The sequence below is a fragment of the Solea solea genome, chromosome 17 (assembly GCF_958295425.1).
Source record: "Solea solea chromosome 17, fSolSol10.1, whole genome shotgun sequence".
Taxonomy (NCBI): Eukaryota; Metazoa; Chordata; class Actinopteri; order Pleuronectiformes; family Soleidae; genus Solea; species Solea solea.
Window position 1 is genome coordinate 12,881,678 of NC_081150.1, and position 24,938 is coordinate 12,906,615.

General features: G+C 42.0%; 1 protein-coding gene across 6 annotated transcripts in view; it reads right to left on the reverse strand.

Moving 5' to 3' along the window:
* syne1a (spectrin repeat containing, nuclear envelope 1a) overlaps nucleotides 1–24,938 on the reverse strand; it is a 118,868-nt gene that overhangs the window by 53,121 nt on the left and 40,809 nt on the right. For all 6 annotated transcript variants that reach the window (XM_058613593.1, XM_058613595.1, XM_058613589.1 and 3 more), the window contains 31 exons: nucleotides 24,300–24,423; nucleotides 24,036–24,202; nucleotides 23,788–23,941; nucleotides 23,006–23,661; nucleotides 22,260–22,439; nucleotides 21,876–22,029; nucleotides 21,317–21,475; nucleotides 20,572–20,754; nucleotides 20,374–20,475; nucleotides 19,714–19,917; nucleotides 18,976–19,183; nucleotides 18,201–18,313; nucleotides 17,559–17,764; nucleotides 17,284–17,445; nucleotides 16,914–17,193; nucleotides 16,509–16,681; nucleotides 15,297–15,606; nucleotides 15,036–15,200; nucleotides 13,528–13,887; nucleotides 11,953–12,089; nucleotides 9,103–9,280; nucleotides 6,589–6,771; nucleotides 6,294–6,437; nucleotides 4,812–4,967; nucleotides 3,745–3,909; nucleotides 3,326–3,498; nucleotides 3,041–3,194; nucleotides 2,786–2,929; nucleotides 2,370–2,534; nucleotides 1,876–2,193; nucleotides 1,249–1,404 (listed from right to left, as the gene is read on the reverse strand). In XM_058613593.1, the coding sequence (XP_058469576.1) occupies nucleotides 1,249–1,404; nucleotides 1,876–2,193; nucleotides 2,370–2,534; nucleotides 2,786–2,929; nucleotides 3,041–3,194; nucleotides 3,326–3,498; nucleotides 3,745–3,909; nucleotides 4,812–4,967; nucleotides 6,294–6,437; nucleotides 6,589–6,771; nucleotides 9,103–9,280; nucleotides 11,953–12,089; nucleotides 13,528–13,887; nucleotides 15,036–15,200; nucleotides 15,297–15,606; nucleotides 16,509–16,681; nucleotides 16,914–17,193; nucleotides 17,284–17,445; nucleotides 17,559–17,764; nucleotides 18,201–18,313; nucleotides 18,976–19,183; nucleotides 19,714–19,917; nucleotides 20,374–20,475; nucleotides 20,572–20,754; nucleotides 21,317–21,475; nucleotides 21,876–22,029; nucleotides 22,260–22,439; nucleotides 23,006–23,661; nucleotides 23,788–23,941; nucleotides 24,036–24,202; nucleotides 24,300–24,423 (6,133 nt within the window). The remainder of the gene's footprint in view (nucleotides 1–1,248; nucleotides 1,405–1,875; nucleotides 2,194–2,369; nucleotides 2,535–2,785; nucleotides 2,930–3,040; nucleotides 3,195–3,325; nucleotides 3,499–3,744; nucleotides 3,910–4,811; nucleotides 4,968–6,293; nucleotides 6,438–6,588; nucleotides 6,772–9,102; nucleotides 9,281–11,952; nucleotides 12,090–13,527; nucleotides 13,888–15,035; nucleotides 15,201–15,296; nucleotides 15,607–16,508; nucleotides 16,682–16,913; nucleotides 17,194–17,283; nucleotides 17,446–17,558; nucleotides 17,765–18,200; nucleotides 18,314–18,975; nucleotides 19,184–19,713; nucleotides 19,918–20,373; nucleotides 20,476–20,571; nucleotides 20,755–21,316; nucleotides 21,476–21,875; nucleotides 22,030–22,259; nucleotides 22,440–23,005; nucleotides 23,662–23,787; nucleotides 23,942–24,035; nucleotides 24,203–24,299; nucleotides 24,424–24,938) is intronic.

Below are 24,938 nucleotides of genomic sequence, written 5' to 3' on the forward strand. Positions count from 1 at the left end.
GCCCCCTACTTCACACAGTGTAATTACAGGCATCCATGATAAAAGAGGGATGATGCATCCATGTGTGTTGGCATGAGAGGAAGTATCTGCATGCTTGGGTTAATTTTGTGAGAGGAAGGAAGGGGAGTGGATATAACAGAGAGAGAGAGAGAGAGAAACAAAGTGAGGGAGTGACAGAGAGACACGCGCACATACTCAGATGTGTTACTGGAGGTGTAAAAATCAATGTCGTGAAGGCAAAGCTTTGCCACTCCTGGCGCTAGGTGTGAGATTGCATTGTGTAGCCTTTAATTACAGCTTTTGCCCCAGACCAGGGGAGCCCCATTGATTTCCCTTTAGTCCCCCCCCCCCCCAGAGGAGCAGGAAAATAGAACAACACAGACTCGACAACCCTAAAAGCTACTTCAGAGGGGTGCTGTAATAAATAAGAACAAAATCCTATCTCACTGGAGTGAAGTCCATGGTGAGCGCATTACCATGTTTGAAAAACCCTCCAAGGACAGAGACCCCAATGCACACACTGTACAAATAAAATGTAAGCTTCTTGATCTATGATTGAGACAGTAAAACACAAAATGTGTCATTCGTCAGTGAGACCACTGGAGGGCCTTCAAGCTTTAACAGCACTTAATCTACTGTAATTCCTTCCAAAATGGTCATGCATATTTTCTCTTCATTTAACATGGTAGGAATGTTAGTAATAAAGGGTTTAAAATAGGATCACTGCAGGTTCAATCAGTACCTAAAGTTAACTTTGTCTGTATTAGCTAGGGTGATCATTGTATCACAACAAGCACAAAATATCATTCAAATAAATCAAGAATCTTTATATAATTTGGGGCGACTGTTGTTATTGTTATACACTGCTGACAGGCACTGAAAAATATGTGACGTAATAATAAATAATCCTAAAATAATACCCTTGTAAAGGGTTGGTGGGGTCACAAAAATCCAGTCTGGACTATCCTTTTAAGTCTTAAACCCAGCGTTGTATATCCTGCATACACCCTAATAAATGTTGTTATTGTGGAGTCATGGTGGCAGACAAGTCTTTTACAGGAAAGTCTTCTGGTGGACAGGAAATTCAGAATTGTACTTTTCCGGCAGCAGGGTTCTAAGTCATTCTTCTCGAGTGCCACTGTTTTAGCAGATGATGTGGGTGATAGCGTCAAAAATTACTTTTTAACACTGGAAGCAATAGTCAAACCCCTGCAGATTAAATAAACAGATACACAAAGAGTGTCTTACTTGTATGTTGAGCAGCAGAGAATGGTAACTGGCAGTGATTTGGGTGGCTGTAACACTAATGCGACTACTGATGTAGGTTTCCTCCAGAACCTGCTGGACCAGAGAAGAGAGGCCATCGACTTCTCCCTGCCGCACAAGCACTGATTTAAGACACCCCTGTTAATGAGATACAGACAAAGATACAGAGAAGGTACCATATTATCATATTTTAGTTTAATCAACTGAAGATTACAAATGATTTAAGCGCTAGTTAGGTTTTACTCAAAAAACAAAAGCAACCCACGATATAGGGACAAAAGGTCAATGAGTGTATTTGTGTGTTTCCCTCTAACTGCTGGGAAGTCTGACATCCCAACACTGGCAGGAAGTTTGTTTCATAGGGAGGAGACCCAGTTGAAAAAACAGTGTCTGTCCACTGCTGTTTTCTATGTACACATGCTGTGAACGGAGGGTACACATAAGTTGGAAGAGTGATTTATTGAAGCGCTACGCAATACCTCCTGACTTTCATTTTCAAAGACTGAGCTGAGTATATGGTGAGGCTGTTGCAGTCAGTGAAAAGATTTTGCATTGATTTGTGACAGCACCCAGTTAATAAAGACAGCACCAGTGTCTTCTCTTTCTGACCTGGAGTTTCTTTAGCTGAGTCTCCTTGGTGGCTCTATCTGACCTCCGATGATGTCTGATGTTTGCCATATTCTCCATCTCCTCCAGCCACTGGGCCAGACTGAGGAACCTTTGGCCCATCTGCTTCAGTCTGGTCAGTGTGGTGCTCATCTGGGTCTGAGTCTCTTCCAGGCGTCCCTGGTAGGCGCCCCACTCTCGCTGAGCAGTGTCCAGAGCTCGGTCCTCGATCTGCGGCACACCCCATGGGATGACCCTATCTCTGCTGGTCAGCACAGCGGAAAGCAATGACTGACCATTTGAGCAGCGATCCTGCAGGAGCTGAGGGGAATAATAGGAGAAGAATAAGAAATCAGTGTGATTTTGCAGTTTGAAATGGTTCTGTTCTGGTGATAAAGATTTATGTTTCAACCTTGATAGAAAGATCTGAGGTTTTCTTTCATGTGTTCACATTATTTATGAAAATAACATTTCACATCACTCCACAGTGTCACTACCTGTAAATGTTGCAGTGTCTTCTCTATTGTATCCACGTTTCCCTCTGGATGGGTCAAGGAGGCCAGAGTGGCCTGTTCCTGCTCCAGCCAGTCCTCAAACACATGAAGCTCCCTTTGATATTCCTGATGGACCAGCACCAGTCCCTTGGCCTTACTGACTGCTTTCTGCAAGACACCATGTTAAAGACATTACTGGAGCTCCACAGCTGTTACAGGTGCACCAGACAGTGTAATGTTTGTGGGGTAAACAAGTCATTAGGAAAGCCTGATGGAATTTAAACAGAGCAAAGGATAACTGAGAAATAACAGAATTTTGGAAATATCAACAACATTGTTTGACTTTCGACTTCAAATATATAGGCATTAGAAATTAATGCAAGGAGTCAAGAATGAGACTGTATCTCGTGGGTAAGTACCTTGGCCTTTTCTTTAAGGGAGTTGTACCGACACTGCAGCTGTTGCACCTCCTGCTGAGTGTTGCAGTGTTCCGCCATAATGGAGCCCTTTGTGGCAATGGTCTCCAGAGGACTGCTGTGACTCAATACTTCTTCATACAGAAGCTGGAATAAAACAAGAACACATGCACACTCTCACTGTAGTTTATACTTTTTTTTAAAGAGAGGCTCTGAAAGGAATATGACAATTGCTCAGTTCAAATCTTGATGTGATACCTTGGTTTTTCCCAGGTTTGCTGTCTTGTCTCTCATCTCAGAGTATTGTCTGTCTGAGCAGCTCAAGGTCTCGTCTACACGGTCCATCCACAACACAAACTGACCTACGTCCTCCTGATAGCTGGTCCATTGTGACAGTGCGCCCTCCAGTTGACTGAGACAAATACAATTAACACACAACATACAAATATAAGCGAACACACACATGCAAAGCGTTAAGTTCAAATCTTCATTAGCAAGTAACTGAAATCCTTCAGGAGAAACTAGACAGCTTGTGTTCACAACCTTTTACACTGAATGGAGGCAGAAAGCAGGGAATCCCATGAGTCCTTGAGGTCCTGGATTTGTTTGCGAATCACTGGGACTCCCTCAACCGAAGTGTTTCTCTGGACTGCTTCTCCCCGCGTCAGCAGCATCTTTAACTGGATCTCTCTCTCCTGACGAGCAGCCAGTAAGGCCTACAGACAGAGCACAAGGAAAAATATCTGAGATCTGAAATTAACATCGCTATAAACACAAATCCGCCAGACCTACAGTTGCTCCATGAACTAATTTCCCACTTTTAAGACAATAATAGCTTCCATAAATTACTGAAAGTGTCAGCATGCCACAGTGCAGGAGACACAGATATTTATTTAAGGTCAAATGTTAAGCAATAGCCTAGTTCCTGAAAGTTGTGGTGTATTCATCTTCTCAACTCTTACTTCCAGCTGTAACATCCGGTCCTCTAACACGCCCTTGTCCGTGGTGGTGGAGGTGCATGTGTTGAGGACCCGCTGAGCTTCACACACCCAGTCCTGCAGCTCTTTTAAACCCTGAGAGAAGAGGCGATGTTCCCCCACAATACGCTCAATCCTGGAGGCTTTGTCCTGTGAAAATGAGAACACGCCACTGTAAACACACTCTTCAAAGTCATATGTTGGTTATGAGAAAAGGGTTAACACTGTCAGTGTCTTCATATTGTTCTGTGAGTATTTGAAATCCAAGTCTTCTTTTTTTTTCCTTTCAGGCGTCTCTGGAGACTTTCCCGCCCCCTCAATACAGAACAAACATGGTGCATTGTCTCTGCAGTCATCATTTGTACATTATCAGCCTCTACATAACTGAAAGGCAGAGCTACAAAAACAATCAGCGACGGGCAATTTTAAGATTTAATTTCTGTTTCCCCTGTCTAGCAGGAAGAGGACCTAAAAATAGCTCTTAGCTTGCTAGCCTACAAAATAAATAAATCCCATTCATCATTGTTGGGGCACTCTCATGGTCCTGAGGTAAGAGCACGGTGCTTCACAGTCAGTGTGAATGTTTTGTTCTACACTAAAACAAATTAATCATTGGAGCGTGACCAATCTAATGACAGCTTCAAAAAGGTCAGACTCTGAAGCGCTGACACGTTTCAGCGCTGACATTTTAGAGGTGCTTGATTGTAGAAAGGTAACCTCAATAGCCTCAGCCCTTTTTTGTGTTGATGAGGCCACAACCATGAAGACATTTCAGAGGTGAGATATGTACACTGGGGTAAATTACTCAGATATTCCTGAGTGCAATATTTCATCTGCAAGGCAAGCTGATTACAGCAACCATGACTGATGTGCAACAGTCAACAACACAACAAATTTCAGCAAACAACATGGCTGAACAGAATGCTGTACAGTTTTTCTGCCAAGAATCAAGCAAGGCACATTTCAGCGTGCTGCAGCATTTTTCAGACAAAAGCACGGATAAGCAGACAGGAACTGGGAGACACGGGGTTACAAGGTGGGAGCAGTGTTACCTTGGTTAAGTTGCTGAGGGCTAGGTACTGTGCTGACAGCTGGGACACACGGTGGACGAAGCCCTTCCCTGCTGCTTGTCCCTCCCACAGACGGTGAGCGCTTTCCCTCAGCCTGCCCAGCTCTTCCTCATGATCAGCTACCTCTTCCAATACACACTGGCCCAGTATGAAGCAGAAGGAGGAGGACATGGAAAAATAAAGATGAAGGAGCAATAAGATATGGAGGAGCATAGATGAAGGTGTGGGGTTAAATGTTAAAAGATTGGTAAGCATGGTTGTATGTAAGTGCCACAGTATTTTGAGTCAAGGAAAAAAAAATGACATGATAAAAATATAGTGTTTTCCATAAACCAGAAAAAGGGAGGTGAGAGAAGCGCAGAAGAGGGATACAAGGTTGTGTTAACCCAACAAATGAACAGACAGAACAAGTCGAGCACATCACAATACATGGATAAAGACATTGTAAAAAAAGAAAAGAGTATCAGCATTTTTTCCTCTTCATGTTCCATTTTAAATCGGAACATGGTAATTCAGTTTTTGGACACAGAACAGGGAGTGGAGACAAGCCTGATAAAATGCTGCAAAGGAGGGGGCAGATGAGGAAGGGTATAGAGGATTTTGCCAACACAGGTTCAGACACTGAAGACTGCATGTACTGTATTGTACTTCAGGTGCTGAGGGAAGAAATGTAATTGCTTGCAGGGCCAGACAAAAGATAACCAGGAGAAGTGCTACAGCACTTCGACAGAGTCAATACAAAAATAGCAACAATGATAAGGGCAGAGCTTTGAGATGAGCTTGATATATTTTGTCTCTTTTGTCAGTTTTATCTTTTTAACGCTCCATGCCTCTCCTCCTTTTTTGTTTCTGCCAGACATGGCAGAGGCTGTTATCGCATCCTGAAAAAGGGCCTTTTAGCCACGCTGCGCTTCAGCTGTGACAGAAGGAGAATTAATTAGATTTCTGGACTTTCCCTCTGACTATTGTGTCAAGATGCTGCTCTTTTTTGATCCAGTGGTGCTCAACAAATGTAATTAGCCTCTTCTCTTTCCCAGCTGATTTCAAATTGCACTTTAGGGATCCATATCTGATGGAGAGCAACAGCTATTTAGTATTATTAATATTAGATTTTACTTGTGTTAAGAGAGAAAATGAGAAAATGTCCACAATAGCAGCTGACAAAAGAACTGCATAAACCTTTCTCTAAGCATGACATAATGTAATTTTAGACTATGGGTCCTAAAGGATGAATTAAGTTGTCCTGATGAATTCCAATACATATTGCTTAAGGAGTGGCTATAAAACACTGTAAAACTAACAGACGGCCCAATAAATAACCACTATAATTATAGGAGAGATATAATTTTAAGAGCACTGTGATGTTTGGCAGTGAGGGAAAATCAGGAAATCTGCAATGATTAATGAAAGCCAATGGAATGAGATTCTTCTGGGTGATAAGCGCCGCTTCAGGCTCCATAATACCTGCAGTTTGCTGAGCTCCTGTTTCTTGGCTGGAAGGTCATGTAGCCGAGCACTGCTCTTCTGAACTCTGACCTCGGTGGTGTTGAGCCATTCCTGCAGAGGCTCAGCACTGGCCTCAAACTCTGTCATCTGGGACTGCAGGCTCTACAAATATGATACACAACGTATTTAATTTGTTTGACATTAGATAAAAGAAGGCATTTTAATGGTATAATTGAGCAATTTATTCATTATGATGTCATAGTTTATTTAATTCTTTTTCAGTGCAGACAGAAAGCAACATTCGTTAACCGACCTTGAGCGCATCCTCCCTCATCTGCAAGTTATCCATCAAGCTCTTCCAGTCTTCTCTCGCATTTGCCACCTTGGCTTTGACCCCCTCCACTCTGTCTCTGGACACCACAGCCATCAGCAGATCCCCACTGGCACCTACTGTACTCAGTCTGGCCTGGCCATGTTCCCTGTCACTCAAGAACTCCTGTGGTGATACGCAGACAAAGACAAAAGAACTGTGACTTTCAACACAAACACTCGTATAAACGGATGATGGTGTGTAAGTAGAAGAGAGACAGACGATATGACCTAAATGACAACTTTTTTTTTTCTTTTTTTTTTTATGACATATTTTTCTGGTGTCCCAGAATCTCACTCACTCACACTGTAAAAGCAGTAATTAGGTAAATGCATTAATAATTCCACGTACATGGGCAGAAGGTGGGGCTTGAAACAGTGAGGCAATCACAGATAAGGGAAGGCAGTCAGCCTGAAATGTATTTGGTTTTTATATAGCACTTCTGTAACCACCCACAACACAGACATACACACAGACACACACAAACACACAGAACCCTCCCTCAGAGCTGAGTCGATGACAGTAGTGCACAGCAGGGACCACTCCACCATCTGTGCAGTCAGCACATCACTTATACACACTGCAGCTTCAGCCTTAGCCTCACACACACGCACACACACACATTTAGTACAGCACAGCCGCATATTAAAACAGTCAAGTCTTCCTCTGTCTCTCTTCATGTCCTTGTCGCTTTACTTTCTCACTCTCTTTTTTGTCCATTCACTGTATTTTTTTGTCCACACTTACTACTATTCAGCCTCTGCCAGTGTAACACCACCAATTAAGTGTGACACAATGGATGCCCCCGCCCCACCCACGCTGGCCCTCCCAGAGGTCAGCCATGTGGAAACATTGTTCTACATTCTTCACCAAGTCAATAATAAATAAAACATGACCGACTCTGTATTTCAATCTCCTCCACTGCTATATATGCTACGAGTTTCACTCTCATCCTTAAAGCTGCAGTAAAAAGTTCTGAAAAAATGCACAATATATCAGCACCACAGTGCTTCCCGTTTTTGACATTCTCTTGCTCACCACGTCACTGTCGATTAAATAAGTTAAAGTATGTACTATCACCAAAATCTCAGAGAAAATGAAGTTCTGAGCTTAACAAGTCTAGATTTGCATCTTTGACTAGGTCTAAGCCTACACCACAGTTCCTTGGTGGTAATGTTGTAGTCAACATGGTCAGGTGTGTGAGAGGTAATTAACTATGTAGTGCAGGGATGAAGGGAACATCTACCTTAAGTGACAAGCACCTGACTTTTAGCCAGGGCCCTGGGGTTCTCTAAAGAGGCTGCCAGACTGTTACACCTGCCAACTTCCAAAGAGGGAAAGAGAGACACATGAGATATTTTGAGGAGAATGGCAGAGAAACCCCACTGTGAATCACTCTCTTATCCCTCTTGGCAAAGCGCCCACTTCCAGCTTTTCTAGCTTACGGCAGGTAATGCCACTACGACAAGCCCACCAGAGGACACTCAACAGTGGGCATGTCAATACAGATGTCCCCTTGAGCGATCTCTTATTGAAAGTGGGTTATTTTTTTTATATATTGCCTTGTTTTTCTTTTAGCAGTTTATTTTGTGGGAGAAATATGTGCCCAGCCTCAAAAATGCATGTAAATCTGTAGTCTATGTTGCAAACCAAAAAATAAAGGCAGATGTATCACAACAATACAAAGATAAAGGAAGATAAAAAATATTTTGATGACAATAAGATTCCATCAGCAGCTAAATGTTCTGGTTATGTAAACGCATTTCTTCAGCTTCACTGTCAAAAGCTACTTAAGTAAGAAGCTGGAAAATAGCCAATAATAAAAAGACAACATGGCCCAACTACTTGACGGTTCTTAGACAGGAGATTATGAGCATTATCTGGCAACCACTTTATCAGTACAAAGCCAAGTCACTGCAAAGGTGGTATTTCTCAAAAAGCTGCCAATGGTTGGCAAACTGTTAGTAATTTTGAATAAAAACTCATTCAAAAAAATCTACTTCTAAATTGTAATCCTAGCTAATATAACAAAAAGACGTTGATCAATTATCAGCATCAAATTTCAGCAAATTATTCTCTTTCATCCAAAGGTTTATTTTTACAAAGTTTATTATTTTGATTTACTGAAGTTCCATGTATTAAAATTTGGTTGATAAATTAAAAAAAGTTATATCTCTCAAATGCATTAAAAAACAAAAGCCAAACTCAGCCAAATACATTGGTCCAAATAAATGATCATCATATATCAGCCAACTGCAAGTTTCCAGCAGCAATGAATTAAAACAACATGCAGTCATAGATGAACTGAGCGATCATAGTGTAATTTCGAAGTCCTCATTGTATAGAGCAAAACCATCTTTGTAAAAACTGCACATGGAAAACATTTTACATCATCCATGTTATAAGAACATACTGTATACATTTCACAGGTGTCTAAAAGATAAAAATATCTCTCACCTGGATCCTCTGCAGGGCAACAGAGGCCTCTGTGACACTCTGAGGCACATCAAAGCATTTGGCTGTGCTGATTTTTGCATTGACCAACCACTGCTGGAAGTCTCGTAGGGCAGTGCGAAACCTCTGCTCCAACAAGCGCTCCTTGTTTTGACACTCTCTGGAGGCACGAAGACTGAGACTGGGGATGAAGTTGAAAGAAAAGGATGGCTTTAAAATGTTGTTCACACACTCAGTTCCAACTGGAGAAATAAACAAAAGGAGAAAAACCACCACAGGAAGTGTCTCCTGCCCATGTGCTCGTCAAAACAAAGAGTACACACGAGCAGATGCACAGATACTATATAGTACAAAGTGTCCTCACATTGTGGAGGAGGAGATGAGCAGTAGTGAGAACCAAGCAGGTGGAGAAATGGCAAAATGGGTGAAGTGGAAAAAAATGAGTGCTGGGGCAAAGTGGGTGGGTGGGGGATGGTGTTGTGGGGTACAGCGTGGGAGGGGGTTGAAAGGCAACATATGAGTGGGGCAAGAGTTTACAAGGGTGACAAGATGGAGACAATGAGTGATGACAGGAGGATGCTACAGGGAAAAAAGGCTGAGTTTGTGGAGATGTTGCATTGGAACAGTATGTGAGTGAAAGGTTACAGTGAAGGGTGATTGTATATTCAAATCAATCTTTAAAAACGTAGAATACCTAATCAAATTTTTAATATAGAAATTAGGCATGAATAAATAAAGGAAAAGGAACATCATAATCTATAACACCACATGTCAGAGCAGCAGACAAAAATGCCAATACATGACAATTATGCAAAACACAGACCTCCATTCAATAACAATTACATTTTTTGTTCAATGCCAAAGTTTTTTTTAAATTCTCTCCTTCGATACACCCACAACACATTATCTGCACACTACAGTATAGTTAAACCTATTCTTTCTTTTCTCTTTTGTCCTTTCACCATCGGACACACTACTCCCTGCATTGGCAATACATCAAATTACATATAGATGTAATTGCCATTTGCATACCAACATGTAGTGTATGAGTAAGTTATCTGATATAATTCAACACATTTCATACAATTTCTGTCATATAACATTAACAAATATAGACAAAATCTAAATTATGCATAATACTGACTAGATCATTGTGTTTGTGTTTTATGAAAACAGAGGGCAGAGGGCGAAGGTTAAAATCAAGAGGAGAGTTTAAGAAGTGATGGAAAGGATGACAGCAGGGAAACAAGGTGCACAGCTGTTGAAGCAAGTGTTGTTGTCAAATGGGAGGCATAAAAAAACAAGTCAATAACACACTCACCCCTCTCCAACCGTAGCAGACAAACACATGAATATGCACATAAACAGCCATGAGTTTCAATGATGCGAAGAGGGCATGGAAGGGTAACACAGTGGGGAGAGGATGAGTGTGGAAGAAGCACTTTTTTCTGCTGTGACAGACAAAATCTGCCATGTGCTATTAAAAGGAGGGGGAAGTTACTGTATTTTGCTCTTTTTTTCCCACCCTGTCTGTCTTTCTGCAGTGCTTCGTACAGGACAGGTGCAAAGAACATGCAAGCCAAGTCTATTACAGACTAAACAGCCAAGTGGATGAGGGAGGCTGCTGTTACCAATCAGCAGTCAAAGCCAATTACCCGCCAAAGCATCTCCAACATCCAGGTTAACCACATGAGCCAGCAGTATCTCAAGATTACATTAACAATATAACCCCATGAAAAATTAAGAAGGTAAATTGTGCTATACTGTCGTTGATACGTGTGTATGCCTGTGCTGTTGTAAAGGCACTTCATAGTGTATTAACAAACAAACAAATGCTAAATGAAAACAGGCTCACTGGTGGGCTCAAACGCATGCAATTAGAGCTCAGTAAACGCATGCAGCATGTCAGCATTGAAAAAACATCTTTCTCCCAAAGTCACATTCAGCCCTGCATATAATTAAACCACAGCAGGACAAAAAAACAAACTCAGTGGACGAAGCAGAGATGAAGGGTAAGGTGGTTGAATGTCGCTAAGCAACTGGTGGGTCTGGTGCTGTCTCTCACCTTTTATCTTTATCTGGCTGACACATGTCAGGACTTGTGGTCAGAGATGACCACACTGACATACACACAAACATGGGCAGGTTTGCGTAGCTACTCTTCTTTGGACACTTCATTGATTAAGTTGTACAGCTCAACCAAAACCACATCATTAACTTTAACCATAACCAGCTGATGCCTGAACCGCAACCATAGTTCAAATCTTAATCCTAACCTCAAAAATGAGGCTTTGCCTTATTAGGAACCAGGCTTTGATCTCCATGAGGACTGTTGGTCCTGTACAATGTCAGTGTTAATACTAGAAAAGGTCCAAAAGAGGCAGCACAGAGGAAGTGACACTCACACACACACAAACAGATGGAAGCTTGTAAAACTAAGCACGAACTCTCCCAACTCAGCTGGAAGAGCTCAGCCCTGTGGTTACTGTGTTATGGAATGAATGAACAGGTTTTGCACTGTGACACCTTCCATTTGAGACAATAACATGGCTGGACAACTTAGTCAAAATGTATCACAATATTGTTTCAGACACATTTAGAGACGGATGCTATTACATAACAAATATATGTGAAACCATACAACAATATCAATATCAACATTCAAATTCAAAGTATGCATTTATGCGCCATGTGAGACCAAAAAACTTTCAGAAATTAGTGGATCAATAACCTGGTACATTCATGTCATCAGGATATAACATTATTACTAATATCACTTCACATCATCATGGAAACACATGTAAGTATTTTACCGCCACACACTGCTCACTAAAGCATAAAGATTTCACTTACCTGTTGTGCTGTTTGATAACTGAGGTGACCCGGTCAGACTGTGTACCCAGGTCTCTGGAGTATCGCACCAGGTCGTTCAGCTGGCTTTTCAACTTCTCTGCCATCGGCTCTGCACTCTGCAAGCCCTCCAGAATATCCTGAACAACACATACAGACACCAGCTGAATCGGTGTGTGCGAGTGTGTGTATATGTGTCAACAAGAGACAAACACCTAACGGATCTGCATGACATCCTCCAATCAGAGCACCCACATTCCTATTCACACCCTGGCTTTTGCTCTTCTCGCATTCACACACACATACACACACAGTTCAACACATACTCACAGTTCTGCCTGTACAAAAGCATTTCTGTTCTTGGTGGAGTGTGGCAGGAAGGAGCTCTGGCTAACGTTCTCCCGCTCTGCTCAGCGTGCCTCACATTCTGCATGCACGTTGTCATGAAATCCTGTCCCATGAAATATGTACAAGAGCTCTCTCTCTCTCTCTTCCTCTCTCTCCGACTCTCACTCGCTCTTTTTTTTCTGACGTATGACCAATAAACAACCCTCCCGCCCTCCCTGTTCCCATGGACTCGTAGCGCTCTTCTCCTCTCCTCCCTCGTCATATGATTCTACTACTTTCTCTTCCCTCCTCTCTTTCTCTCCCTCCTCCCACTCCTTTCACTTATTACCTCTCACACATTTTTTCACTCCCTCTCATTCTCACATGCGCTCTCCCTGTGGAATTCAACTGACAGCCCTCACAGATGCGGGATTCGTTCAAATACACATAAATGGGTGCGTAACAAAAACAGGGCTGGACACAGGAAACAGGCTGAAGGAGGAGAAAGAGGAGTGGAGGAGGGGGGGAAGACTCCTCCTCTGCTTCTCACTCAGACCCAAATTGAGGAAAACTAGAGAAAGGCATGGCTGAAGAAACCTGGGGAGGAGTATGAGGTTGTGCATGCTGACATGGCCTTGACAATACAGAGAGATTGTCACACTGTAAACATCCTGTGGAGGTTAGAAACAGTGCAGCAGGGGAGGTGACAAGCAGGAGTATTGAAGGAACAATTCTGTAGCCAAGACTGACATCAGCGCACACTTCACACAGCAGAGAAGACGGAGAAGAATAAGGGTATGTTTGGAAAGGTGGAGATAGTGAAAAAATAATGGCAAAAAAAGGAGGAGGGGCAGAGGGGACAAAAAGGGTACAGAGAAAATGAGGGAAACTGATGGGATTGTAGCTGTCACTCCTTCATCATCCCGGTAAAGCTGATTTACAGACTAATCTGTTTTTAGGATTTACAAATAGAATGGATAATTACTGACAGAGAAAGCTTGGCTGCACAATGTGTGTGTATGTATGTGTGTGAATACGTTCTATAAAACAATGCTAATCACTTTCTCTAAAATGATAATAGCACAGTTACCCCCGTCAGCTTTTACACCATCCAGCTTGCCAACCAAAATACAAAAAGCAAACAAAAGTTGAAAATAGTCATTATTTTTTGAATAAACTATTGTGAGCATGATGAACTGTGAATAATGTAAACAGCATGCTGCCAGTTATTTTAATCCCGCACTACTGTACCTTAGCTAACTGCCACCCTCCCACTGCTTCCTCGCCGTTGCTCCGTCCCTCAGCTTTGATCAACTCCTGGCTCCACCTCCTGAGCTGTCCATCAAGTTCTTTCACCTCGTCTTCCAGCCGTGCGGTCAAACGGTTGTACTCCTCCTCAGAAGCTGTGGCAGCTGCCAGAGCCCCTTCCAGACCATCCCTGGCCCTCAGAGCAGCCCCCTCCCACTGCTCCAGAGCCTGGGACAGTGCCCCCAGCTGTCGGTCCATGGCCTCGCAGCCTCCTGCTGCCGTGTGCTCCGCCGTGGTTGCAGCGCTGCGGCGCACTCGGCTAAGGCGCTCTCGGCCCTCCAGTAAACGACACTCCACACGCTCCTAACGAGATAGTGGCGGCAGTGAGGAAACAAAGTTGCTACGGAAACTGTGGCTACGGAAACTGCAACCACTGCTGAGTTGTAGTCAATTCTATTTAAAGCTGTCAACGTTATATTTTTCCTCATATACTAAAAGTCTACTGCTTCAGCACCTTACATCTAAATCTTTAACTCTCTGCAGTTCTTTACTTCTGTCTTTGTAACAATAGCTAATGCATACATGTATTTTCATCTGCTATCTCAGTATTGTCCTGCACTTCTACTGATGCCATCCTCTGTCTCCATCTGCGCCTTTATCTCTCACTCTTTGTGGAAAGGTAGCACTTGAAGGTGTGAAAGCAAACCCTTGAGTGTGATGTGTTAGCAGCGAGCTGACTGAAGGATTAAAATAGAAAAAAAAAAGAAAAAGCATCTGATCTTTTCGTGTGTATGATAGGATATGAACGTTAACCTGGATACCATTCATAGGAAATTAAAATGATGCGGGTAGATTGTGTACATAATTATTCTTCCTCCTTTACAGAAATGGATCTACAAACACACTTTTATAATGTGATAATTAAGGTGAGAAATCAAAATGCAAATAATATTTCCTCACCTCCTTTGTGATTACAGAATTATTCAGCATGGCATTGATTCCAATGCTTCTCTTTTTAAACTTATTTATGAAGAAAATGACCAGCTAATTGGCTGTAAAAAATGTGAGAGGAAGGATTGAGATATTTGGCTGTGATAGGGAAACAAACTGAGAGCCAATTCCAATTCCCTATATTGTTTGCCCTCCATCACGGCAGGAGTCTGTTAAGAGTGGATAGGTGCAGATAATTCAGCAGGCAGTTACCTTAGCAACGGATATTACATATAAGATTGGGTGTAAATTCCCCACACATCCCTGAGGCTTGTTTAGGGCATGCATTAATGTTGTTAATTTAAAGAAACACAGCATTCTCTTACACTTGAATCTCTGAATAGAATTAAAAAATATATTATTCTAATATACTCCTGTGGTATATTTTTACCCTCTATAAAAAGGGTGCATAGTGGCAACTGTGGGACTTAATGTGGTGGAAGGTGAAAGAAGAACGTTTTCATCAAATAAATTCAGACAATCAACAGAGAGAATGTTCATGTTTGTATGTGACATCTTACCCTGACTTCTGACAGTTTCTTTTTAATGGAAGCAGAGTCTCCTGATGTATCGGACCAATGTTGCAGCTCCTCTCCTGCAGTCATCAGCCAGTCAGTGAGCTCCCTCACAGCCTCCAGGTATTCCTGGTGTTCCAACACAACAGCCTGTGCAAGATGCACTCTCTCCTACAAAACCAGTGCACACAATTGACACGTTTATTCCTCTGTCACTGATGTTTTTGCCAAAATATATCAACAGACTAAAAGCAACATCTTCTGTACCTCCACCAAAGCTGTAAGGTCATCAAACTGTGCCTGCAGTTGGGTCCGGGCACCGTGGTTAAAGCTTGTGTCACCAGTCTTCTTAAATAGTTCCCTTGCTTTCTCTTCTAAGCTGGACAGTGCCACCTGGTGGTCTTCCAGTTCAGTCAGCAGAGCTCTGAGTTTCTCAAGCTGCGAGGCCTTTTCTCTCGGCCCAGGCTGTGGTGTAAGTGGAGCACACACCTCACGTTCGACAGCCTCCATCCAGCACTGCAGCTGGGCAGCACTGTCCAAGTATCCTCCCCACTGAGAAACCGTCCACTCCAGCCGACTGAGGGGAAGATAAGAAATCTTTGAATCGTGCCACCAAATAATATTAAATGTTGTGTAAATGAATCGTAACCTCGATATTTTTTAAACTCAAATAATCTTGGGACATATTATTGTTGAGACAAAATGTACCTTAATGCACCAACGGGTTTATTCCCTTTTATCAGGGGGGTTCAAACTCACACGAACACAGATACACACCCATAATTTTACTCGCCATCTGTTACCCCTACATGTACAAATAACACCAATATCCACATACACACACACGCTAACCCATGCCTCCTGCTATGCTTTTCTCCTTAAAATACAAACACACCCCATGTGTGACCCACAGTTTGCCATCCACTATTTAGTCTCTAATTAGATCAATTTTTTTTCATGGAGTGGCCATTAATGCTTATTATCTACACACACACACACACACACACACACACACACACACACAAACACATGCATGTGTATGCAGTCATGCACACACACATACATACAAACACACACACACACAGAGGAGAACTCACTAAATCACATCACATCCATCAGAGATACAAAATGAGACAAATACTTCTAATTATGTATTTAACCTAATAGTAATTAATGGCATTGAGACATCATTCTGTCATGATGAAAATAACCCTCATGTTCCCAAGAGAGGATTTTTGGCACACAGGTAAATGACCTCTAAAATGTCCACGGGTAAATTATTTAATTGGACATTTAAAAAAAACAAGAATAATGAAAATGTGTTTACAGTTAACAAAAAAATGTGTAAATCTCTGGGAAAATTATAATAGATGAACTTACAATATACTATAAAGTTTTGATTGCACATATGGGATGGAAGCCATTAAATCATAGCTTATTTATTGATATTGTAATTCAAGGTGAGTACATGTAGTCTACCTGTGGCAGCTCATGGCAGTCACAAGCAGCGTGGCCCAGGCATCCTCCACTTCCTGAAGTTGAGAGCGGACCACTTCCTGTCCGGCTACTCCATAGTGGCGCAGGGCCAACTCGCACTTGCCCATCGCCATATTCAGCTTGACTTCTCCCTCACCCTTTAACAGCAGGATGTCCTGTGCAAACACAATGGGGTCACACTAAATTAGACACAAAGAGAACAGCCCCATCTTGTGTTCACTGGAACATATGAAATAGAAGAGATAAAAAAAACTACTAAAGCTAGGAGAGAGTTTTCACTTCCTTACAAATTACATAAAATAACAAGAATACATGAATGCCTAAAGATATTAACAACATTTCATCAGTATAATATTTCATGGAAATTGCAAAACCCCCTCCTCTCACCTGCACAGTCTCCAGCCTTTGCTCCAACTGTTCTTTGGTCCCCATTGTGCTGTCTACTGTACCCAGTCTCTCCTGGATCTCCTCCAGCCAGGCCCAAACTCCCTGAAGGGTGTCTCCAAAGGCCTGACTCTCCTGGCAGCCTCGCAGCCTCTCCCTGGCTGCCTTCAGTAAGGATTGGTGCTCCATCTGGAGCTGGCCTGTCACGCTGACCTCTACCCCTGACCCACGGCCTGCTTCAGACAGAGACTGGGCCTCCTGGCAGACACGCTCAAAAGAGTCCCTTGCAAGAGAGAGAAAGACATGTTATTGTTCAGAATAAATACAGTATGTGTACATCTATAACATGCCACCCTCACCCACGTATACAAACCTCCTTGCTAGCAGTTCCTTATGGAGGTTTTTCATCCTCTCCAGCTCCTCTGTGGTGTCAGGAGTTCCATGCTGGCTCTCTGCCCCAAGAACAGGCTCACTCTTGAGACTGAGCTCCATCTGCTTCAGCCAGTCCCTTATACTGTTCACACAATCATCAAAACTGTGAGGGGACAGTAAGAGAAGGAACATAAGAAGGGGAAAAATAAGCAAATTTCCATTTAACTGAAATTCCTTTACACAAATGTATATATCGAAACAAAAGTAAAAACTGACTTTTTCAGAAGGCCAATACTCTCTTCTAAGTCTCGTTGGCTCTGAGAACAGCTGTTCAGGTAGCTCCTCCACTCTTTCTTACAGGAGGAGAGATGCTCCTGGACCTGTATCGCTCCAGCTTTGGGCAGGTGAAGCTGGAGCCGCTCAGCCTCCTCACAAATCTGAAGGAGACGCTCCTCACGTTTTGATGTCTGCTCAACGGACACCTGTACGCGCAGAAATTGAAACTGAAAGATTTACCTAAACTAAAAAAGGTTAATTAATGTCATTATCTAATAGATCTTTCTCTGGGGTTATTTGTGGTCTTTGTTTGATTGTAGCACAATTTCAATGTGTAAATATTGGAATTGGCAGTGGTAAAAAATTATACCAATACTGGCAAAAATGCCATTAGTGATAATTATATACAGTATTTGTTGATGATGTTTTGATGATAATGATGACGTACATTAATAAAGTATACACTTTATTAAATATTAAATATAATTCGTGATTCCATTTATCTGTTAACTGTACTACTTCAAAATAAAATGAGTAAGCTGTAACGAAGTTTGTTTTTGTAGAAAACAAACATGAACATGGCTTTGATCGATCATAGCAACTGCTAACATCAACATGTGTAAGAGTATATTAAAGGAATACCTTTATCCTTTTTAACTTGGCTTCAAGGATGGTAACATTTCCCGTTTGGTTTGAAAAATTTTTCAGCTCCAACTTTAGATCTGCAAGCCAGGAGTGGAAGTCTTGGACGAGCTCTGCTTCACAGAAAAGAAATGACCATTGAGAAGGGAAAAAAATGAAAACAAATCTGTTAACAACAAGTTGAGGAAAACGGGTGGGTGGTAAAATGAAGAAAACGAGGGCAGAGAATATTTACAACTGAAAAAAAACAAGAATTAGGAGAGCGAGATCGGGAGTTGTGTTGAGACAGATGGGAAGTGTGGGCGTGTCCATGCTGTGCAGCGCTAGGTTGCCTTGGCAACAAGCCCAAAATGACTCCCTCGAGAGCAAATGTGACGAGAGCAACATTACTCTCTGAGGCACAGGTGTGTGTCTGGGCAATGAGAGCACATCAGTGTGTGTCAGTGGAGTGTGGATGGATGAAGTGTGCTCTGGGGAAGGATGCAGGATAATCAACAGTAAATCTGCTGCACCACTAATGTAAGCAAATGTTGTGCACTGTGTTTCATTAGGTGATGATGAGGTTCTAATTGTTAATAAAATTCTAATTTCTCCTTATCAGGGCGTAAGTTATAGCGGCTACCTAAATGCCGTCATTGTTATTTATTTGACTGAGATAAATTGAAAATTAAATTGACCACCATTTTATTGACGTGTGCATGAAATGAACTGTAATAATACCAACTATAAACTTTATAAGATCATAAGAAAAATAACGACCATTTGCACAGCTTACGGTTAAAGTGAAGCTGTAGCTCATCTTGTAGGTTGCCCCTGGTCTTGGCGCAACGCTGAGCTACAGCCTCTGTTCGCTTTGCAATGGACGTGAGGTCAGAGGAGAGCACTGACAGCTCCTCAGTGGGATGTGACCTGCACAGGGCAGTCAAGGCTTCTCTGGCAGAGTCCATGTCTGCCCTCTGCTGCTGTACGACAGTCTGAAGGTCCTGTAAATGTAGAACATTAACAAATTTAAAGCTAATACTTAACAAGTAATAAAATCCAGGGTGTAACCATGTGTAAAATGCAGAAAGAATGATGGTAAGGTACATGAAAAGCATGTGACTTTATCTTCCACTGTTGAACAATAATTACAACAACACAACACAATAAGTACTTTAATGTATTTAATGGATTTATTGGATGTGTTTGTTTTGCCCCTGCAGTTTATTGCAGTGACCATATTGTGGCAGTGGAAGGAAACTAATATGAAATGTGATTAAAATTTCATTACATATGGATGAACACCCTCACTGACAAGAAAGCATCAGTGATGTGTCGTAGAGCAGAGTTTTTTCCTTAAATGTTTACACAAGGACCAACCTTTTAAAGGCAAACAACCCAAGTCACAATATAAATCACGACAAGAGCAAATTTGATTTAACTATAATGTTCATTTTTTTTATTTTACCACAATTTATGTGACATATGAACTCTAGTTCTCTTGAATAAGTGTATTCTAAATTACAGTGTTTACCTTGACAGCACCGATATCTTCAGGGGCAGTAGCTTCAGTGAGGTCAGACAACAAACCCTCCACTGCCTCCAGCCGCTCGACCATCTGGGACATGAGGTCCTCAAGTCGCTGCTTTTGGAAACTGAAGTAGGTCAGAGTGTGTTTGGCCTGGTTGAACACATCCTGTGCATGGGCCATTTTCTTCCTCAGGTCTGACTCCAAGACCTGGTTCAATAAATATGTTTAGCAACAAAACAACCGAAAGAAGCTAAAGACAAACATGTAAGCAGTTAAGAGAACGATCGGTCGAGTACTCCATAGCTCCTCAAATATTTATTGATGGGCGATGTCATTGTCATTGATGTTTCTAGATAAAATTTAGAAATCTAAACTTCTGCAAAACCTCGATGGAGTGGAAAAAAGATACCATAGTTTATTTTATCACATTATTAAAATGTCTGCTATACATTTATTCTGCAACGTTTGCAATGTTTTTATTTCAGAACAATACAATTTCATGATCATGCAGCTGTAGTGTCAGTCTTTCACCTATACAGAGTTAAATACATCATCACATTACATCAACTCTTGGTTAAATCTCACCACTGCTCATGAAAAAAAAAATCCACTTTCATGGCTTCAGCAAATTCCCTTTGCAGTTCTCTTCTACATCATATTCACCTGGATTTGTAATGGCGTTTCCTGCAGCTTGGCTTGTTCCTTCAGCTGTGTCACTCTTTCCTGCAGGGCCTCCAGCTTCTGCTCCCTCTTCTCAACCTCAGCCTGTTGAACACAGTACAGGACACTTCAGTTACATCACAACCACTCAGAACCCAATCTGAGTATTACACAAAAAATTATTCGTGCAATCTTCCTGACCTGAAAGGTGTCGAGCAGGGCCTCAGTCATCTCCTTGTCACTGAGATTGGTCACATTGTCTTTGAACTCAGCAATAGAGCTGGATGTCCACTGATTGATGTCCTGCTCCATGGTCTTGAGGTCGTCCCACAGAGCCACACAATAACCGAGTCTCTCTGTGTTGGTTTGTATTCTCTCTGAGACCTGAATGAAGAGAGACCAGCAGACTGAGTGAGTACACTGCAGAATACATCTCAGTCGACAAGGGATGTCTCTACTTCTTTGTGGTTTACTTAGTTTTGTCTGTAGCAAGGGACGGCCTGCTTTACTGGGAAATGGAACGAAAACAAGACTTAATTGGTTTGACAGATGTGGGGATGAGAAGTGAGAGAAAGAGAGAGAGAGAGAGGCAGATAACGTGTCTAGACTTGTTTACATTTTTGCCTCATTTGTGACAGCTGAGCAGCTAAATAAATCCCACAATAGGAGAAAATTGGGGGGGAGAAGAACCAGATAGAAATATATATCATTAAAACGAGAATAGTACAACTGCTTTGACAGATCTGAACTATTGATGTCATAATTGTGTTTTTTCATTGTCATGATATACAATCGACCAAATCTCTTTATAGTCCTCATAGTTATACTTAGGCACCAGACTTCAGTAAAATAATGTTTGTTTTTGGAAATTCATGTACCAAGTGTCAAGATGAGGACAATACTTGGAAGTGATTTATACTGTCTAGGCCACTGCTGCATCATTTACCTCCAACCACTTGTCTCTCAGCATCTCTATGTCTCTCTGGATGGTGCACATATCAGAACTGGGAGCCTTGTCCAGCTCTCGCTGCAGGTCTTCAGCTGTACTGATTAGCTGGTCCATGTCCTCCTGTTTCTCCCTCAGCTCAGCGTGGACAGTCTCATGCTGCAGGGGGACAAAGATGAGGGCAGAAGGAATGACAACAGATCACCACTAGAGGGAGGGATGCTGTACACAAACCACTAATCATAAGGGAAGAGCTGGTATTGTTTATGTTGAAATTAAGCTCTGTGTGTGGGTGTAGGTATTATTGAACACACTTCACTGTGATACATGTGCAAGAGTGTTCCTGGTCAAACAGATGGATGAACGTTGAGAGACCAATGATATGCAACAAAATATAACTGAAAACAAATCCATTTTCAGCTCATTCTGTCCCGACTATCTTGGTACATATTTCAGAGGACTATGAAACATTACTATGTGTTTGGGGTAATAAACAACAGCTATATAAATTCTGTTTAACACACTACTATACATCTGACACGAAACAAACGATCCTGACCCGTGTGAAAATCCATTTGGCCTCCTGAGCGTTGTGATTGTGGTCAGGCAGATTGTGGGCAATACTCTGAGCATTTTCCACAACAGTGCAGAGGATCGACTTCAGATGATGAAACTGGTAGAAAAGATCAACAACAACTCCACTCTGCTCCTGACTGCATGAGACAAAGGAAGAAAAAAAGTATCACAGTTAGTTGATCAATCTAAGGGAGTGCATATTGTGTTCCCAGCAGTAGGCTATGTACCTATTACATTATTGTCTTAAAACTGGGAGCTGTGGACATTTCAGTGTGTTTGATAATATTTCTGTAATTGCTTTCATTGCCACTGGGGACACACAAAATTAAAGAGTTTAAATCCCTCTCTGTCATCCATCTTTCCTTACCCGTTGGTGATCAGAGTCCTGACATTCTCCCAGGCTGTCTTCACCAGGGTTACCTCCCTGAGAGCCTCCCCAGCCAGCTCACTGTCTCTCTGGGCCAGCTGGCCTCCTTTCTCCTCTAACCACTGCTGAGAGTGCTGTAGGGACTGGAGTTCATCCTCCAGCTGGACGAAGAAACGCAGCCTGGGAGAAGCAGATGCAGATGAGAACAATGGGGATCAGGAACCTGATTCCTGCATAACATCTCATTCTCTGTGGATTAGATTTAAATGGATTTGTCCACGTAAAGTTTGGCTTTATTTATATATAGTGTAATCTCGTAGGGGTTTGGCAAAAAGTGGGATTCCTAGGATGTGTCTGGGAAAACTATATTAAAGTATTATGGTAGATTATGTTCAAAAGTATAATGTGTGTCATAGGAACAACACAGAGGTATGAAATTGCACCTTGTGAAATAATATATTCAAATCTATTTTTAAAGAATGGTGGGTTCAACCCTTTGATTTACAAATGTAGTATGTACAAAAAAACTAAATTGCAAGTACAAGACATAGACAGGTAATGTGGCATCAAAGAAAGAAGATGAAATAAATAAAGAGATAGAGAGATAGAAAACAAAACAAACAAAGGAAATAATAAGGATTTGGGTTTGTTTGGGTGCATTTTAGTTGTGTAACACATGAAACATAGGTTAGAATAAATAAAAAATAAAACAATAAAAGTCTTTATCTTGATTACGGTCTTCTTACCTGTTTTGAAAAGCTTGTACGGAACTCTCTCTGGTTTGTTCTTGTCTCACTTCATCCTCCAGTTTCTTCAAATTCTTCATCATCTCCTCCCTCCTCTCCCTGAAAGAGCTCCACAGGGCACTTAAAGCATCCGCCTCACTCTGTCTCCACCCTACACCCCTCTGCACTTCCTCCAGTGCCATTGTCAGGGCCACTGCCTGTCCTCTGCAAGAAGTTCTTCCATGAGAATGGCTCAGATCCTTGAAGCCACTCCTCTCTGCTCCACACAGGTGAAGGTGTGCCTTACTAAGCAGCCCGTCCAACCGGACTGCCTCAGCCTCGAGTCGAGCCACATCTTTAGCCACCTCCCCTATTCCATGATGCAGCTCCTCAGCTTTGGAGCGGTCCCAGCTCCCCCTGCCCTCCACAGCCTCATGCAGGCGGTGCACGAAATTAGCTGCCGTGCTGTGTTTGTCAAGGTAAGTCTTTAACTCAGTCAGACAGTCTTTACGGAGGAGGAGGAGACGCTGGGACTCTCTGAGGGGCTGTAGACAATCTTCCTTCCAGGCCTGGAGCTGCTGTTGGGCTTCTGGTGTGGAACAGTGAAGCAGGGAAGACTCTCTTTGATGAAGTGTCTCTTTCAGCGATGCATATGCCTGTAGTTGTGCTTCATGCTCCTACAACAAGATGTTTTAATTAGATACATTTAATGGCAATCAATACAAACCTGCTTACTGTAACTGCTCTAATATGGAGAGCCTATAGGGGACATAATTGTTAGCAGTTAATTATTGATTTCTCACCTTCAGCTTTGTGAACGCAACGTCAAGATCCACAATATCAACCTGGGAGAAGCTTCTCAAGACAGATAGGAAGTTTTCACCCCTTTGGGTTAGAGTCAGCAACGCCTGATCAAACAACTCGAGCTGTGACAACTGCGACTCCAGCAACTGAAGCCTACAGGAGGGGTTGGAAATTGTGTAAAAAAAAATACAATTATTGCTGGGATCCATTCATGCAGAGTTGTCAATTATTGGATTATGTCAATTGCCTGTATGATATGCTGTGCTTCACAGAAGAGGATCGCTCCTGAAGCCGTGTAAGATCATCAGTAAGCTCCTGGACACGAGCTTCAGTCGCCGTGGGATACAAACACAACCCAAGATTCACAAGACCCTGGAGAAGAACCTCATAGGACTGTGTCTCCCCCTGCATTTCCTGGAGGGTTGAACAAAGAAATATAGGTTATACTACACAAAATAACAGAAAGAAACACAAAAGGGCTGAAAAAAATTAAGTCATAAAAATGGTTTACCTGTATATTTTGTAGTTCATTTCTAATCTTTACTTTATCTGCAGAGAGCAGTTTGGTGTCTGGATAACAAAGAGACTCACACCTGTCCAACCAGCTTTTCAGGGACGAATTCTCCTTTTCAAATCTGTAGATTAAAAAGTGAAAACATTTTTTTTTCATATAATATACTGTATAAAGTAAAGCATACGCAACAAAGTTCTAGGAATGAAGTGCATTATGTTGATTTAACAGTAGGTGGATACAATAAATAGATCCTCAACACCACAGCAATACTCTCTGTGACTTATTTTTCTATCTGATTATGGTGCACTGTCAGTGACAGGGTCATAATGGGACAACCATATCTCAGCAGAGCACCCAGTGCTCTAAGTAATTCCCCGTACAGACACCTGCAGTGGAGGAGATGAGGTCAAATATAAAGAAACACAGAGGCACACATAATACAAACCAAAACACATATAAACCCAGCGGAAGTTTAGCAGCGGAAAAATAAATCACTTAATTTAAAAACAGTCACTGGCTGGAAAACACTTTAGCATTCTAGACAGTTACCACAGTGACTGGATTATTTCCCCTCCCAGAATGGTACTATGAATAAGAAACAACTGCTCCAGTGAAAGTCTATTGTGTGAACAAAGA